Below are 18,796 nucleotides of genomic sequence, written 5' to 3'. Positions count from 1 at the left end.
TATTTAGTCAAATTGACAGGCCTTAGATTTGTGCGAATTATTGTATACCCAACATTTATTGGATTTCTTTTTGTACCCATGTGGATGACCTCACACTTTTCTTTGTTTAGTGCTAATTGCCACTTTTCGCACAATACAGAAATTCGCTCTAGATCATTTTGTAATTGGAATTTACCATCTGATGATTTTACTAGATGGTAAATTACAGCGTCATCTGCAAACAATCTAAGGGGGCTGCTCAGATTATCACCTAGTTCATTTATGTAAATCAGGAACAGCAGAGGACCTATGACACTACCTTGTGCAACGCTAGATATCACTTCTGTTCTACTCGATGATTTACCGTCTATCACTACGAACTGTAACCTCTCTGAGAGGAAATCATGAATCCAGTCACACAACTGAGACAATACACCACATGCACACAATTTGATTAACAGTCGCTTGTGAGGAACGGTATCAAAAAACTTCTGGAAATCTAGGAATATGGAATCGATCTGAGATCCCTTGTCGACAGCACTCATTACTTCATAGGAATAAAGAACTAGCTGTGTTGCACAAGAACAATATTTTCTGAATCTGTGTTGGTTATGCATCAATACGTCATTTTCTTCACGGTGATTCATAATGTTCGAGTACAGTATATGCTCCAAAATCCTACTGCAAGTTGAGGTGTGATATGGGTCTGTAATTCAATGGGTTACTCCTATTTCCTTTCTTGAATATTGATGTGACCTGTGCTACTTTCCAGTCTTTAGGAACAGACCTTTTGTCAAGTGAGCGGTTGTACATGATTGCTAAGAAAGGCGCTATTGTGTCTGCATACTCTGAAAGGAGCCTGTTTGATATACCATCTGTACCGGAAGACTTGCCTTTATTAAGTGATTTGAGTTGTTTTGCAACACCTAAGATGTTATGTCACTCATGCTAACAGCTGTTCTGATTTTGAATTCTGGAACATTTACTTCATCTTCTTTTGTGAAGGAATTGCGGAAAACTGTATTTAGTAACTCCACTTTAGTGGCACCATCATCGGTAACATTTCCATCGCAATTGCGCAATGATGGTATTGACTGTTTTTTTGCCACTAGTGTACTTTACATACAACCAGAATTTCTTTGGGTTTTCTACCATATTTTGAGACAATGTTTCATTGTGGAAACTTAAAAGCATCTCGAATTGATGTCCGCACTAAATTTTGAGCTTCCGTGAAACTAAGGCAGTCTTGGGGATTTTGCATTCTTCTGAATTTGGCATGCTTTTTTCGTTGCTTCTGACATGTTTTGTGTACCATGGTGGATCAGTCCCGTCTCTCATTAACTTACGTGGTATGAATGAATCTATTGCTGTTGATACTGCATCTTTGAATTTGAGCCATATCTGGTCTACACTTACATAATTAGTTGGAAGGAATTGAGACACTCTCTTAGGAAGGCATCAAGCAAATTTTTATCTGCTGTTTTAAATAGATATATTCTGCATTTATTTTTAGTGGTTTTGGTTGATACGGTTTTGAGCCTCACTACAATGACCTTGTGTTCACTAATCCCTGTATCCGTCATGACAATCTCTATTAGATCAAGATTATTTGCGGCTAAGAGGTCAAGTGTGTTTTCGCAACCATTTACAATTTGTGTGGGCTCAAGAACTAACTGCTCAAAGTAATTCTCAGAGAAAGCATTTAGTACAATTTCGGAAGATGTTTTCTGTCTACCACTGGCTTTGAACATGTATTTTCGCCAACAAATTGAGGATAGATTGAAGTCTCCACCGATTATAACTCTATGAGTGGGGTACTTATTTGTAATGAGATTCAAGTTTTCTTTGAACCGTTCAGCTATTATATCATCTGAGTCAGGGGGTCGGTAGAAGGAGCCAATTATTATTTTGGTACAGCTGTTAAGTATAACCTCTACCCATAGTAATTCGCAGGAACTACCTATTTCAACTTCACTACAAGATAAACTACTACCAATAGACACAAACACACCACCACCTACTTTATTTAATCTATCCTTTCGGAACACAGTTTGCGCCTCTGTAAAATTTCGGCAGAATTTATCTCTGGCTTTAGCCAGCTTTCTACTCCTAAAACGATTTCAGTGCCAGTGATTTTTATCAGCGCTTGAAGCTCTGGTACTTTTCCAACACAGCTACAACAATTTACAACTACAATACCGACTACTGCTTGGTCGATTCTCGTCGTTTCTTTGTCCTATACCCTTTGAGACTGGAGCCCTTTTTGATCTTTCCCGAGACTGTCTAAGCTAAAAAAATCACCCAGTCCACGCCACACAGCCACTGCTATCCGTGTAGCCGCCTACTGTGAGTAGTAGACACCTGACCTATTTAGCAGAACCCGAAACACCACCACCCTATGGTGCAAGCCAAGGAATCTGCAGCCTACACGGTCGCAGAACCGTCTGAGCCCCGATTCAGACCCTCCACTCGGCTCCGTACCAAAGGTCCACAATCGGTCCTGTCGACAATGTTGAAGATGGCGAGCTCTGCCTTTGCTAGCAAGACTGGCAGTCTTCACCAACTCAGATAGCCGCCGGAAACCAGAGAGAATCTCTTCCGATCCATAGCGACACACGTCATTAGTGCAGACATGAGCCACCACCACCTGCAGTTAGCTGCACCCTGTACCCTTCATGGCATCTGGAAGGACCCTTTCCACATCTTGGATGACTCTCCCCAGTATGCACTCGGAGTGCACATTGGCTTTCTTCCCGTCCTTAGCTGCCATATCCCTAAGGGGCTCCATCACCCGCCTAACATTGGAGCTCCCAGTAGCAATAAAAGGAAAATGTACAATTCCATCTTTAACTGCCATTATGTGTAGTTGCAAAAAATGTTATTTGGAAACTTTGAATGCCAGACTGAAGACAACAGACTCTAGGAGTGTATTATATCAGCTTGGTGGCAGATGGTGGTGATGTCAAAGATCAAGACAAACCAAGACAAAGCTTTTATAACACACAAAACAATGTAAACATCCCTACAACATTACATCTGGATTTTTTGTTTACAATAAGTATCATGTTGTTGTTGTTGTTGTGGTCTTCAGTCCTGAGACTGGTTTGATGCAGCTCTCCTTGATACTCTATCCTGTGCAAGCTGTTTCATCTCCCAGTACGTACTGCAGCCTACATCCTTCTGAATCTGCTTAGTGTATTCATCTCTTGGTCTCCCTCTACTATTTTTATCCTCCACGCTGCCCTCCAATACTAAATTAGTGATCCCTTGATGCCTCAGAACATGTCCTACCAACCGATCCCTTCTTCTAGTCAAGTATCATATTGTCAATGAAAAAATAAAACACAGAATATGTTGTGAGTCAAAACCAGTCGTGGGACATATATAAAGATCATACAGCACATTGCGCAGCTAGGCACAATGTTCAAATATTCCCTCCAGCGAGAAAGCATTGCAACGATTATAAAGAAAGACATTACAAGTTTTTAGTTACAGTTTTCCAAACAAAGCAAGCGAGCTTCAATCTACTGAGGCCACAGATTGGTCATATCAAAAACAAAAAGCTATCACAAAACAGTAATTTTTCTACTGTGTCAAGAGTGGACAGGGGATGGATAGGAACAAGGGGGAGTGGCTGTCAGGGTGAGGAGGAGGGCAAGGGCAGGCTAGGGGGCAGGTGGATTCATGAGTCATGTTGAATTACTTGAAGGGGGGGGGGGGAGGGAGGTGTAAAGGGAAACGGGCAGGGGTTGTGGAGGGGCGGAAAACTAAGGAACTGGAAGGAAGGGCAGCATGAAGGGATAGGGGGGAGAACAAGGAAGGAAAGGGGGGAGGGAGTAGGAAATGTTGCTCCAATGGTACATTTTCACTAGCTTCATATAACAAACATAATGACATTAAAATTACATTGTAACAGAAGTGACGACAGTTCTCTCTCTCTCTCTCTCTCTCTCTCTCCCCCCCCACCCCCCCCCCACCACCAGTACATTATTATCTTTCAAAGTAGATCATTATGCTGAAACCTCTTCAATATGTCCACAAGTATAACAGTGTCATTAAAGCATATTACAAGGTGAGGGCATGGAAGGGGACAGATGTTGAATGAGTTGGGGGCAGAGGGAAGGGTGGCATGAAGGTACGGAAGGGAACAAAGAGGGGAGGGGAAATGTTACTCTAGTAGTATCTATTCGCATTCTTTTGGTATAATACACATAATGATATTTCAAATTATATTAGCACATAATGACTTTTTTTTACATTACAACACTCTGTTCTAAAGTGGACAATTATGTCAAAACCTCATGAATATGTTTACAAGTATAGGATTGTCAGAGCATATTACTAGGAAGGAGGTGGGAGAGGGATGTGGGGAAGAGAAGGATGGTGAAATGAAAAGTTAATTGAGCAATATGCAAATACATGACAATATTAAAATACAACAAGCAACTACACAACATTATTCATACACACACTATTTGAAGAGGAACGTTGTATACATTTCTTTCCTCTCATATCTGGGTCATGCATAAAATGTTTCCTCTTTAAATAATATATATTTGAGTAATGTTATTTAGTGCCAAATTGTATTTGAAAAATGTTATGTATTTGCATATTCCACTTTCCATTCCCCCTTACAGGTCTTCACCCTTCCCCACCAGTAATGTGCTTTAATGATACTTTTATACTTGTAAACACATTCAAGAGGTTTCAGCATTATGGTCTACTTCGAAACATGATAATGTACTGGGTGGGGGAGAGGAGGAGGGGGGGAGGGGGGAGGGGGGGAGGGGGGAGAGGGGGGAGAGGGAGGGGGGAGGGAGGGAGGGAGGGAGGGAGGGAGGGAGGGAGGGAGGGAGGGAGGGAGGGAGGGAGAGAGAGAGAGACTGTCATCATTTCTGTTATAATGTAATTTTAATGTCATTATGTTTGTTATACAAAGTTAGTGAAAATGCTGAAAATGTACAATTGGAGCAACATTTGCTCCCCCCCCCCCTTCCTTCTTTGTTTCCCTCCATCCCTCCATGCTGCCCTTTCTTCAAATTCCTTGGTTCTCCATACCTACCCAATCCCTGCCTCGTTTCCTGCACACCTCTCCCCCCTCCCTCCTCCAAGTAATTAAACAGCATGACGGATTGCCGTCCTACGGGCCCGGGTTCGATTCCTGGCTGGGTCGGAGACTTTCTCTGCTCAGGGACTGAGTGTTGTGTTGTCTTCATCATCATTTCATCCCCATATGGCGCGCAGGTCACCCAATATGGTGTCGAATGTAATAAGACCTGCACCAAGGCAGCCAGACCAGCCCCACAAGGGGCCTCCTGGTCATGACGCCAAATGTTCATTTCCATTTTTTTCTAAGCATATTGTAAGTACTTGTACTGAGCATGTACTTCTGTTCCTGATGTTACACTGGGCTTGTAATTATTATGTATTAGCTTTCCTAACTTGTCTTTTGTGTAAATTTTGCAACAATTCCCTGATGAGGATGACTCGAAAAACATCAAAGTTTTTAGCGATCCAGGGAATTACTATATGCCAAGGTTGGATGGCCGCACACCCTACAAATGGAAGACTTTGTCAGTCAAATGGAAGAATATGTTAAAATATTTTATGTTAAGCATGTAAGTGAGGAAAAGTTTGCTGGTAGTACCTAAGTGCCCTCATTACAAAACACTGGATGAATAAAGGCTGGGTAATTTAAGCTCCATTTTAGGCAAAAGTTAGTTTTTCATACATCTTGATCTTTATGACATAGTATCTCCTGAACTCTAAGCCTTGCAACGATGTAATTTTGCAGGAACATTCATTGGTATGTGTGGATTTTGTTCAGTCATCAGTCTTCCGACTGGTTTGATGCAGCCTGCCATGAATTCCTCTCCTGTGCCAACCTCCTCATCTCAGAGTAGCAACCTACATCCTCAATTTATTTGCTGGATGTATTCCAGTCTCTGTCTTCTTCTACAGTTTTTGCCCTCTATAGCTCCCTTCTAGTACCATGGAAGTCATTCCCTGATGTCTTAGGAGCTGTCCTATCATCCTGTCCCTTCTCCTTGTCAGTGTTTTACACATATTCCTTTCCTCTCTGATTCAGTGCAGAACTTCCTCATTCCTTTCCTTATCAGTCCACCTAATATTCAACATTCGTCTGTAGCACCACATTGCAAATGCTTCAATTCTCTTCTGTTCTGGTTTTTCCACAGTCCGTGTTTCACTACCGTACAACGCTGTGCTCCAAATGTACATTTTCAGAAATTTCTTCCTCACATTAAGACCTATGTTTGATACTAGTAGACTTCTCTTAGCCAGGAATACCCTTTTTGCCAGTGCTAGTCTGCTTTTGATGTCCTCCTTGCTCTGTCTGTCAATGGTAGTCACAGTAGTAGTAGTAGTAGTAGTAGTATGTGACACACACACACACACACACACACACACACACACACACACAGTTTGTAACCACAATATCTGTCACTGCATTAAATCTTTAGCATAAGATTATAGGTTATGAGAGCAATTTTGATTTTAATTCACTTGGTTATAATATGAAATATCGAAATTTAAATTTCTTGTTACCCCTGGAAGCCATTAGATAGCAACAAACAACTGAGATCACATGCCATGAACTGAATTAGCCATTTACTAATATAGATCAGTATGTTATAAGAATTTCTAGTGTGGGGGTCCATTGGTGATTTTCTCCTGAAAATAACTGTTCCACAACTACACTTTCATTTTATTTCTTTATCAACTCCTAATTTTGGTGTCACAGCCCCATTCACATGTTCAATCTCATTCAAATGAGCCAAGCCATCACAATGCAATCAGGCAACAGTACTGCCCACATTTAAAATAAGTCTGCAGACAGATGTTACACACACAGACTAACATGAGCAGGTTGGCTGATATGAACGTGAATCAGTACTTAAGAATGAGGCTGTGACCCTGAAACTAGCAGCAATCAAAGAAATAAAAACAGTGTACCCATGGAATGGATAGGCGGGGGTGGTTTGGGGGTGGGAGGGGGGGGTGGGGGTTGGGGGGCCTGGTAGCATAACACAACTGCTTACATTATCAGTACAAGTACTGGTACAATAAAATAAATAACTGGATAAGATTAAGATAGCAACTGTTCACTGATAATTCTGCTCACTGCAAAAAAAAAAAAAAAAGTGTCATTGCTGGATGATACTAATAGAATACAAAACGACTGGCAGTATTTCCAGTTGGTGCATTAAATGACAGCCCTTTCTAAATGTGGATGACTGTAGGATTGTGCACATAAACAAGACAGGGAAACCACTAATATATGATTAAATATTAATGGTAAATTATGAAAGCTTGTCAGATTATTTAATTATCTAAGAGTAGCACTAGGTGGTGATGTGAAATCTGTAGTAACAAAAAGTGTGAAATCATCCACATGAGTACAAAAAGGAATCCACTAAGTTTCAGTTACATGATAAATCACACAAATCTGTAGGCTGTAAGCTCAACTAAATACTTACGGATTACGATTATGAAACATTTAAATTGGAATAATTATACAAATAACGTTTTGGGGAAAGCAAATGAAAGGCTGTGATTTATTGGCAGAACATTTTGAAAATGCAACAGGTCTACTAAAGAGACTGCCTACACAACACTTGCCCGTCCTTCTGGAGTATTGTTGTGGGATGTGGGATCCACATCAGATAGGACTGATGGAGGACATCGAAAACGTTCAAAGAAGGGCAGGTAATTTTGTATTATGACAAAATAGCGTTGAGAGTGGTCTGGATATTATATGCGAATTGGGGTGGCAATCATTAAAACAAATGCATTTTTTGCTGCTGACCAACTTTCTCTTCAGAGTGTAAAAATATTTTGTTGGTGCACACTTACATATGGAGAAATGATCATCATAATGAAATAAGAAAAATCAGAGTTCGCAAGGAAAGACTTAAGTGTTTTCCTTTTTTCCCTGCATGGTGTTCAAGAGCAGAAAGGTACGAAGGCCTGAAGGTGGTTTGATGAACCGTCTGCCAGGTACTTAACTGTGAATTGCAGAGTGATGATGTAGATGTAGGGAATGCAAATACAGAACATATATTTTTATTTGGGAGGGGGGGGGGGGGAAGGGGTGCTGGGGATTACGGGAAAGAGCATGACAGCCATTACAAAAACTGCTAAGCACTATTGCTGTGTTTTTTGAGTTATAGGGCAATCATCACGACCTAAGAAGAAAAGAGTATAATACATGAGGAGAAAGTTCTAATTTCACTCTATAGATGTTTGGGTGTTGGTTCATGTTAAATGCCAATGGCTGCCTGCCGCAGAATCACAATGGCAACCTACAGGCAAAATGGCTGGTGCTAGGAGGGACCCACATATGTTTTCCAAGATTATGGCCACATTTGATGAGTTACCACAAAAAAAAAAAAAAAAAAAAAAAAAAAAAAAAAAAAAAAAAAAAGGGATTATGTTCTTAGCAGTCCTCATGTCTCTTACCAGGATCCTGAGTACAATCCCAATGGCACTGAGATGACTCAAGAGGTATGTAAATTTGCAAATCTGTTGTACTTAGTATGTTTCATGATGATAATGGTAAGTGCATGCACATACCATAATGTTTCAGAAATGCATGAAATATGAGGTTATTATTGAATGGCTGTTGTTGAAGGTTTCATCATGTGTGTATATGCATAGTTCATTTATATTTTTACAGGTAATAATAATAATAATAATAATAACATTAATAGTAATAATCTTTGTTGGTATTATGACAATCTGCAAAAGATTTCAAATTGGCTTTAATATCGACCAGTCCGTCACTGTCTCAGTTGCCTGTCATGAAGGGACAGAACAGACTAAGAGATCTTCTAGAAAAATGCTGAGATGCACCGCACATGGAAGTTTAAGCAGAAGATGTGTAATACAGATGAAGAATAAGTATCTCATTGTGGAAAAATTATTAATAAAAATGATGTAGGACCTAATTGCCACTGTCCCCTTAAATCATTTGAGAAAACAGGTGAAAGCAATGTGAGGCAAACATTCAAAACATTCTGTTAAATTGGTGACTCTGATGTCCAGAATTGATGTGGCTGTCACCCAAATGAAAGCATGCAGCTGACTTCTATATACCCACCCTCTTTATTCATCAGTGAGACATTGTCATGAAATCTGGAGCAAATTAAGTTTCAGAAAACATGGAAGGCAAAACCTAGTTCTCACTTCTTGATTAAAATATGCTGCATCCAGCTGCTGCCATTCAGTCCCTCTCAGATTACATCCCTCCTTTTTATCATGGATTTTTCTTGTCACTAAACCCAAAATATTTGGACAATGGGCACACATGTGATGAGAGTGATAAGTACTTTCAAGCAACAAGCTGTACAGTTAATTCTTCTGGAAACTCTGTGTAAATGTTCTCATATGATTATCTGTCATTGTGTTTTGTTGTCAATGTATGTGATTTGGGTAACACAATGGTATCTCCACTACAGCAATGTGTGTATTTCTTGTGTTATCTGCTTCTTGTTCTTTTTATGTCTGTATAGAAGACTATAGATGTCAAAAGCCTATCTAGCACAAAATGGATGTTAGATTAAAATTATTCAGATTTGTGGATTAATTGCAAACTTTAAACCTCTGTATCTCCAAATCCTATTTCGGCTTTTACCATTTTCTCCCTCAAACAACTCAATTACAGAGCATGTGGTAACCTCATCAAGTAGGTATTCCAGCAAGCACTGTATAATTCAGTGATGCACTGCTAGCAGAGCAAAATAATATGAATGTGTTGTATAGATGGCCAGGAAACACAAATAGGAAGCTTTGGAAGAATAGCAATTCGGTAAATTCTGAGAACAGATGTTAGAGGAAGACTGTCCCATAATTCTGCTGTCTCTATCGTGAACTGCACTTAGGATCAGTGAGAAGAAGGTATGAGAGATTAAGGCATAAACTCAGGAACAGGGCATGAAGTCGCTAATACTGATGTGCACAGTGCTCTCTCTCTCTCTCTCACACACTCACACACACACACACACACACACACACACACACACACACACACACACACATGAGAGATTCCACTCACCTCTGTGAGATTAGTTACTTTCATCCATCAAAGTGCTAATAAGTGTACATCCATCAAGGACCATCTGCAACAGAGATGAATTATTATAGAAAGTAAGATTTTTATCATAGTGATTTTGATCATGGGGAAAATAATGACAGAAAGAAACATCACTCAAGAAGAATAAACTGCATAAACTTACTGACATGATATGTGCACATGAGGTGCAGCAAGAAGGGGTACATATTTCTATTATATTGCACGAGTTTTCTACAGTTATCTAAGATATCAGCACCATTTGTACAACAACAAACAACACAACACTCGTGATTAAGGCAGATGATCAACTTACAAATTAGTTTCAATCGTTCCTCATTAAACAATGTGTCGCAACTCTTATGCTGAGTGAGATCACTATTTGAATTACCAATAAAAGAAGTGTGGTCAATGAATGTGGAAATCAAAGAAACTGACTGATGAGATTTCGTCTGTCTTCTCTTGTTTGACAGCCCATTCCATTACACTTCATTCAAATTACAAAGATTTACTGAACATGCAGGAATTCTCTTTCTTTACTTATGAGAGTGCAACAAAACTAATTCACTATCATTCCTTCAATAATAAAATTCTACTTCTACTACTACTATTATTGATGAATATACTTCATAGCATTTCCAATTTTTACAAAAACTAATTTTATATTTTCAGAATATTTGTGTGTGACTTCTAGACAGATGATACATCCTTCAGGACTGAATATTATCAGTCATTATCATCATGTGTAAGATCTCATAACCTATATCACAAACCTTAGAATAAGTTATAGGACACTTGTTATATGGATTTTCAAAAAAATTGTTTCCCATTCTTCAAGCCCACAGAGCACTTCATTGATTTTCAAGCTCATGGTGCTATCTGAGCAGTATTTTTCTTCCACTCCAATTGAAATCAACTGGCTGGTTGTGTGGTTCTATAATATCCTGATATGCTACACTTCAGCTAAAGGAATCACTTGAATGGTTGTTTAGGAATAATAATTCCTACATTCATTCACAAAATTTTAATCCAGCTGTCAAACCCACATTATGTAGTAACTCAAAAATTTTATGCAAGCTTGTTAACAGATAAACTAATCCGTTCGTCATACATTCACGTAGAAACTGCTGGGGAGAGGCACGTCATATAGAAGAAAATAAAGATTATCCAACTGCTCCACAGATTTGTCCCACTACTGGAGGCCCAAAGCATTATAGAAATAATAACTTTAGTACTCTGTTTACAGTTCAACTAGATAGCAATAAAAAATCCTATTACAATATTCTGGACAACTGAGATTTGATTCAGACACCAAAAAGTTTGTATCTGGAAAGTAAAAAGCAGTTAACTTTTCCAATATGGAAGAAAAATCATTAAATTTAGTAAAGTCAAGGACTCTTTAAGAAGATGTACATGAAAAGTTAATTACCCCTTTCATTTTTCATATTTTATGTGCTATATATGCACTTAATATACAGAGAAATACTCTTCTGAAACTTACCTGTTACCTAACATAAGTTTTCTGAACTAACTTTTTGTCAACTCTCCACCAAATCATCATCTTCCAACAACCTAACAGAGGCCTTCTGCTACACTACAGATCAGTCGGAGCACGAATAATATCAGCGGCTAAAATCTTACCTAGAAGACAGGCAGCAAATGGTGACTTAAAGGCATGGAAAATGTCATTACAACAACACATCTATCCAATAAATCACCAACAGAGTATGGTGTGCCATGATGCTTTGTCCTAGGACTTCTACTGTTCCTCCTTTACACTGATGATTTACATGACTACTACAGTGAAAAAACAAATCATATTTGATGATGACACTGCATTTCAATAATGCTGACAAAGTCTTTATGCAGGTAGAAATAGATTCTTCAGTGTCCCTTGTTACTAGCTGGTTTCAACAAAATAAGGTAATAACAAAATAAGGTAATAACACTTCCCCCATGAACCATGGACCTTGCCGTTGGTGGGGAGGCTTGCGTGCCTCAGCGATACAGATGGCCGTACCGTAGGTGCAACCACAACGTAGGGGTATCTGTTGAGAGGCCAGACAAACATGTGGTTCCTGAAGAGGGGCAGCAGCCTTTTCAGTAGTTGCAGGGGCAACAGTCGGGATGATTGACTGATCTGGCCTTGTAACATTAACCAAAACGGCCTTGCTGTGCTGGTACTGCGAACGGCTGAAAGCAAGGGGAAACTACAGCCGTAATTTTTCCCGAGGACATGCAGCTTTACTGTATGATTACATGATGATGGCGTCCTCTTGGGTAAAATATTCCGGAGGTAAAATAGTCCCCCATTCGGATCTCCGGGCGGGGACTACTCAAGAAGACGTCGTTATCAGGAGAAAGAAAACTGGCGTTCTACGGATCGGAGCGTGGAATGTCAGATCCCTTAATCGGGCAGGTAGGTTAGAAAATTTAAAAAGGGAAATGGATAGGTTAAAGTTAGATATAGTGGGAATTAGTGAAGTTCGGTGGCAGGAGGAACAAGATTTTTGGTCAGGTGATTACAGGGTTATAAATACAAAATCAAATAGGGGTAATGCAGGAGTAGGTTTAATAATGAATAAAAAGATAGGAGTGCGGGTTAGCTACTACAAACAGCATAGTGAACGCATTATTGTGGCCAAGATAGACACAAAGCCCATGCCTACTACAGTAGTACAAGTTTATATGCCAACTAGCTCTGCAGATGATGAAGAAATTGATGAAATGTATGACGAGATAAAAGAAATTATTCAGGTAGTGAAGGGAGACGAAAATTTAATAGTCATGGGTGACTGGAATTCGTCAGTAGGAAAAGGGAGAGAAGGAAACATAGTAGGTGAATATGGATTGGGGGGAAGAAATGAAAGAGGAAGCCGCCTTGTAGAATTTTGCACAGAGCATAACTTAATCATAGCTAACACTTGGTTCAAGAATCATGAAAGGAGGCTGTATACATGGAAGAAGCCAGGAGATACTGACAGGTTTCAGATAGATTATATAATGGTAAGACAGAGATTTAGGAACCAGGTTTTAAATTGTAAGACATTTCCAGGGGCAGATGTGGATTCTGACCACAATCTACTGGTTATGAACTGCAGATTGAAACTGAAGAAACTGCAAAAAGGTGGGAATTTAAGGAGATGGGACCTGGATAAACTGAAAGAACCAGAGGTTGTAGAGAGTTTCAGGGAGAGCATAAGAGAACAATTGACAGCAATGGGGGAAAGAAATACAGTAGAAGAAAAATGGGTAGCTCTGAGGGATGAAGTAGTGAAGGCAGCAGAGGATCAAGTAGGTAAAAAGACGAGGGCTAATAGAAATCCTTGGGTAACAGAAGAAATATTGAATTTAATTGATGAAAGGAGAAAATATAAAAATGCAGTAAATGAAGCAGGCCAAAGGGAATACAAACGTCTCAAAAATGAGATCGACAGAAAGTGCAAAATGGCTAAGCAGCGATGGCTAGAGGACAAATTTAAGGATGTAGAGGCTTGTCTCACTAGGGGTAAGATAGATACTGCCTACAGGAAAATTAAAGAGACCTTTGGAGAGAAGAGAACCACTTCGATGAATATCGAGAGCTCAGATGGAAAACCAGTTCTAAGCAAAGAAGGGAAGGCAGAAAGGTGGAAGGAGTATATAGAGGGTTTATACAAGGACGATGTACTTGAGGACAGTATTATGGAAATGGAAGAGGATGTAGATGAAGATGAAATGGGAGATAAGATACTGCGTGAAGAGTTTGACAGAGCACTTAAAGACCTGAGTCGAAACAAGGCCCCGGGAGTAGACAACATTCCACTAGAACTACTGATGGCCTTGGGAGAGCCAGACATGACAAAACTCTACCATCTGGTGAGCAAGATGTATGAGACAGGCGAAATACCCACAGACTTCAAGAAGAATATAATAATTCCAATACCAAAGAAAGCAGGTGTTGACAGATGTGAAAATTACCGAACTATCAGTTTAATAAGCCACAGCTGTAAAATACTAACACGAATTCTTTACAGACGAATGGAAAAACTGGTAGAAGCGGACCTCGGGGAAGATCTGTTTGGATTCCGTAGAAATGTTGGAACACGTGAGGCAATACTAACCTTACGACTTATCTTAGAAGAAAGATTAAGAAAAGGCAAACCTACGTTTCTAGCATTTGTAGACTTAGAGAAAGCTTTTGACAACGTTAACTGGAATACTCTCTTTCAAATTCTAAAGGTGGCAGGGGTAAAATACAGGGAGCGAAAGGCTATTTACAATTTGTACAGAAACCAGATGGCAGTTATAAGAGTCGAGGGGCATGAAAGGGAAGCAGTGGTTGGGAAAGGAGTGAGACAGGGTTGTAGCCTCTCCCCGATGTTATTCAATCTGTATATTGAGCAAGCAGTAAAGGAAACAAAAGAAAAATTCGGAGTAGGTATTAAAATTCATGGAGAAGAATTAAAAACTTTGAGGTTCGCCAATGACATTGTAATTCTGTCAGAGACAGCAAAGGACTTGGAAGAGCAGTTGAACGGAATGGACAGTGTCTTGAAAGGAGGATATAAGATGAACATCAACAAAAGCAAAACGAGGATAATAGAATGTAGTCAAATTAAATCGGGTGATGCTGAGGGGATTAGATTAGGAAATGAGACACTTAAAGTAGTAAAGGAGTTTTGCTATTTAGGGAGTAAAATAACTGATGATGGTCGAAGTAGAGAGGATATAAAATGTAGACTGGCAATGGCAAGGAAATCGTTTCTGAAGAAGAGAAATTTGTTAACATCAAATATAGATTTAAGTGTCAGGAAGTCGTTTCTGAAAGTATTTGTATGGAGTGTAGCCATGTATGGAAGTGAAACATGGACAATAACCAGCTTGGACAAGAAGAGAATAGAAGCTTTCGAAATGTGGTGCTACAGAAGAATGCTGAAGATAAGGTGGGTAGATCACGTAACTAATGAGGAGGTGTTGAATAGGATTGGGGAGAAGAGAAGTTTGTGGCACAACTTGACTAGAAGGAGGGATCGGTTGGTAGGACATGTTTTGAGGCATCAAGGGATCACAAATTTAGCATTGGAGGGCAGCGTGGAGGGTAAAAATCGTAGAGGGAGACCAAGAGATGAATACACTAAGCAGATTCAGAAGGATGTAGGTTGCAGTAGGTACTGGGAGATGAAGAAGCTTGCACAGGATAGAGTAGCATGGAGAGCTGCATCAAACCAGTCTCAGGACTGAAGACCACAACAACAACAAAGGTAATAACAAATAAAGAAAAAAACTGTCTTATGAATTTCCACTCTTCTCCACTTGAACAAGAGTTTCATACAGTACCATATCTTGACAACACATTATTGAAAGCATTTACTGAAACTAAAGTGTCAGGTATGTGGTTGCAAGACAATTTAAATTGGAACTGTCATGTGAAAGAGCTCAGAAAAAAATACTTTCAAATTCTTATGTTCTTCATGTGTTATGCCAACGTACAAGCAGATCAGCAGTCATTCAGGCATATTATGCATACTTCCATTCATTACTCTGGTATGGGCTAATCTTCTGGAAAAACTTAGTCACCAGAATAAAAGTCTTTAGGATGCAGAAAGTGCAATCAGGGTTATTTGTAACCTAAAGAAACTGAAAACATGTAGACCACATTCCATACAGCTGAAAATAAGCCTGTCAAAGCTTCACACACGAGTGTATCCCATTTGCAAATAAGTATTTCTTAAACATTCCAGGTCATCTATGGCAAAATATGCATATCCATAGCCACAACACAAGAGACATCAGTAATACCCACATCTCACAAGGGCGTAAAAACAGTTCTGTATAAGGGAAGTGTTTCACAGATAACGGTTAAATTATTCAGTAGTCTACCTAGTGAATTAAACCTGCAACGGCATAAAAATATGGTTAAATATAACTTTACGGCATTTCTGAGGAAACAGAGTTTCTACTCAGTATATGAATTTTTAAACTGTAAAAAGCAGCCTTGTAAATTAAATATGCAATTATGTCTAAATTAAAATTGGGTTGCTTTTGTTACTAGTAATTTACGATTGTTATTTGTAAATTGAACTTTGTCTCTATATCTTTCTCCTCCCCCCCCCCCCCCTTCATCTTCCCCAAATTTGACTTGGCCTGTGGTGGTGGTGGCGGCGTGTGTGTGGGGGGGGGGGGGGAGGGGGAGGGGGAAGGGGGGGGTTGCGAATATACTGCTCCGCTGACGTCATGAGAACGGGTGAAGGAGGATGATTGTACAGACGTTGTGATCGGTGACACTGTGGTCGTTACATATCTATTCTATAACTAAGCTACTGCTAAAAATCTTATAACTCATTAAATATACTGTTTACAGTGTTGTCCAGGAAACCGCTCAGGACTCTATAGGCTATAAGGAACTGTGCCCTCACTAATGCCGCAAGCAATGCTTCTGCCGTCTATCAACGTCAAATATGAAATCATCAGAGTTTTCAAAACGCATTATTGAGTTAAGATGGGTAACTTTTATTGTGTTAATTAGAAACAAACACGTATAGTTAATCCACCAAATAATGGTGTTGCCGGTTCGTGGATAAAACAGATTTAAATACTCCCGATTACTCACCCGCTTAGTATAAGGTTTGTGATACACGTAATGCCTGGTTTCTATGCCTCCTCAACAGCAGCTTCATTCTAATTTTTACTGACAGCAATGCTTCGAACTGTCACTTAAAATATACAAAATTGTCGCACTGTATTATTCGGATACACTCGATAAAAAAAAGTTTTTAGTAATTACAGCAAAAAGAAAAAAAATCCATATGAACATCATAACAAAGAGCTTAGTAACAACACTATTTGCGGAAGATAATTTTTGTTTATTTACCATATGATTCAAACACGCTACATGCACACGCACACTCACACACACTGCCTTAAACCAATAAACCTTCAACAGCAAGAACCTCCAGCACGCACGAAACGAGAAACAGCGATATTCTTTCGTTACTCTGCCTTTCAACAGTTACTTGAGCATTTAAACACTACCCGAAGAAACCGACGAAATAAAACACGAAATATCTGAAAAGTTATGTACCCTTACTTCTTCAAAGATTAGTCCACGAGAACAGATATTTACTTCTGGATCGCCGAGTCGTCGTTAACTGTATACCGGTGTGTCATGCTAACGGCATTTAGTGCCGCTTTGGTATTCGCGTATTGTTCGGACGCAAGACGAATGCACCGCGGCCTCCTGTACACAAACAAGAATGCACTGCAATTTAGTGTCTTTCGATTTCCTAGTAATACATATCAGAAGATGCTGGCGTTTATTATTGGAAGCTTCCTCCAGAAAATTCGGTGCCTGTATCTCATAAAATATTGAGAGCTTTTCTTCCAGCAACTGTATTATTATACAGTCCAAAATGTGAACAACGTACACATTTTGGCGTACAGTTATCTCATCAGTTGTTCCGATTTTCTCTGCATTCGATATCCTTTATCGTGTTAATGTGATAGAAATTCCATTCACCTTTTGTACCTGCAGTCACAGGTGTCAACAAAAATGTTTCCAAGAGCGCAAGATTGAAAATAGCCAATTTTTATACAAATGATTCGGTGAGTTTAACGAGTCGTGCGCCAAGAACAAAATTTGACATGAAATACACAAAACGTATTTTACTGGTACCTCCAAACATTGATAATTACCTGCTTTTTGTTTTATAGCAGATTTCTTGGGTATCTAAACGATAAATATATTTCAATAGTATACCCGCATGCAAAAAACATCTTTTGTTTCGTTAATATGAATACAACATTTTTGCCTCAATAATGTGGAATTACACTAGATTTCTTAAGTCGACTGGCAAAGCAGAACAAACTGTAGTTTGGAGAGCTATTTTTTGAGTCGGTTGGGAGAAGTGCAGCCCAGGGCCAATATGTGATTATATGGATGTGGGAAACCACTCTTACAGTGGCTGGTAGAGTCAACTTTTAACAGCTTAGAACTGAACCTAGGTAGTCCTCATTTCTCCAGTTTTTCGCGTTATTCCGCAGCCGTGCCAGCTGGAATGCAGAATTCGTAGCTCTGTGACTGCATCTGATGCCATATTGCTCATGAACTTCGACAAGGTCCAAACATGGAAAGCACAAGAAACTTCCTGGCAGATTAAAACTGTGTGCCCGACCGAGACTCGAACTCGGGACCTTTGCCTTTCGTGGGCAAGTGCTCTACCATCTGACCTACCGAAGCACGACTCACGCCCGGTACTCACAGCTTTACTTCTGCCAGTATCTCGCCTCCTAGCTTCCAAACTTTACAGAAGGACAGATGGTAGAGCACTTGCCCGCGAAAGGCAAAGGTCCCGAGTTCGAGTCTCGGTCGGGCACACAGTTTTAATCTGCCAGGAAGTTTCATATCAGCGCACACTCCGCTGCAGAGTGAAAATCTCATTATGGAAAGCACAAGTTCCGTAAGTATCCGGACACCCCTATACAATGCGGAAATGACCACTAGGTGTCACGAGAAGCGGACCCACTGGCACAAACGGAGCAGGAGAGTACTGCGTTTGCAATAGAGAAGCAGTAAGAGCAGACTCGGTTGAAACTGAAATCGAAATTGATTTGACTCAGGACAACTGTGACATTGTATAAGGCATCGCCAGTACCACATAATTATACAAAGGCTAAAATTTTTAAATAATATTTCATAGATGTTGCTTACCACATAATTAGATTTAGATTATCACATGTCTTGTTACA

The 18,796-nt window shown here is 39.7% G+C and overlaps 1 protein-coding gene across 5 annotated transcripts in view; it reads right to left on the bottom strand.

Moving 5' to 3' along the window:
* Positions 1 to 17,287, bottom strand: part of LOC126248141 (RNA-binding protein Ro60-like) — a 139,012-nt gene extending 121,725 nt beyond the window's left edge. Inside the window, exons 1-3 of one of the 5 annotated variants that reach the window (XM_049948839.1) lie at positions 17,139 to 17,287; positions 16,662 to 16,764; positions 10,055 to 10,118 (exon numbers count right to left, since the gene is read on the bottom strand). In XM_049948839.1, coding sequence (XP_049804796.1) covers positions 10,055 to 10,078 — 24 coding nt within the window. In that variant the 5' untranslated portion in view covers positions 10,079 to 10,118; positions 16,662 to 16,764; positions 17,139 to 17,287. Of the gene's footprint in view, positions 1 to 10,054; positions 10,119 to 16,661; positions 16,855 to 16,922; positions 17,112 to 17,138 lie in introns of those variants that run through there. The other 4 variants (XM_049948837.1, XM_049948840.1, XM_049948841.1 and 1 more) reach the window with 4 other exon arrangements.
* Positions 17,288 to 18,796: the final 1,509 nt, after the last annotated feature.

This window comes from Schistocerca nitens, chromosome 3, assembly GCF_023898315.1.
Source record: "Schistocerca nitens isolate TAMUIC-IGC-003100 chromosome 3, iqSchNite1.1, whole genome shotgun sequence".
NCBI lineage: Eukaryota > Metazoa > Arthropoda > Insecta > Orthoptera > Acrididae > Schistocerca > Schistocerca nitens.
This window is presented reverse-complemented; position numbering and strand designations above follow the sequence as displayed.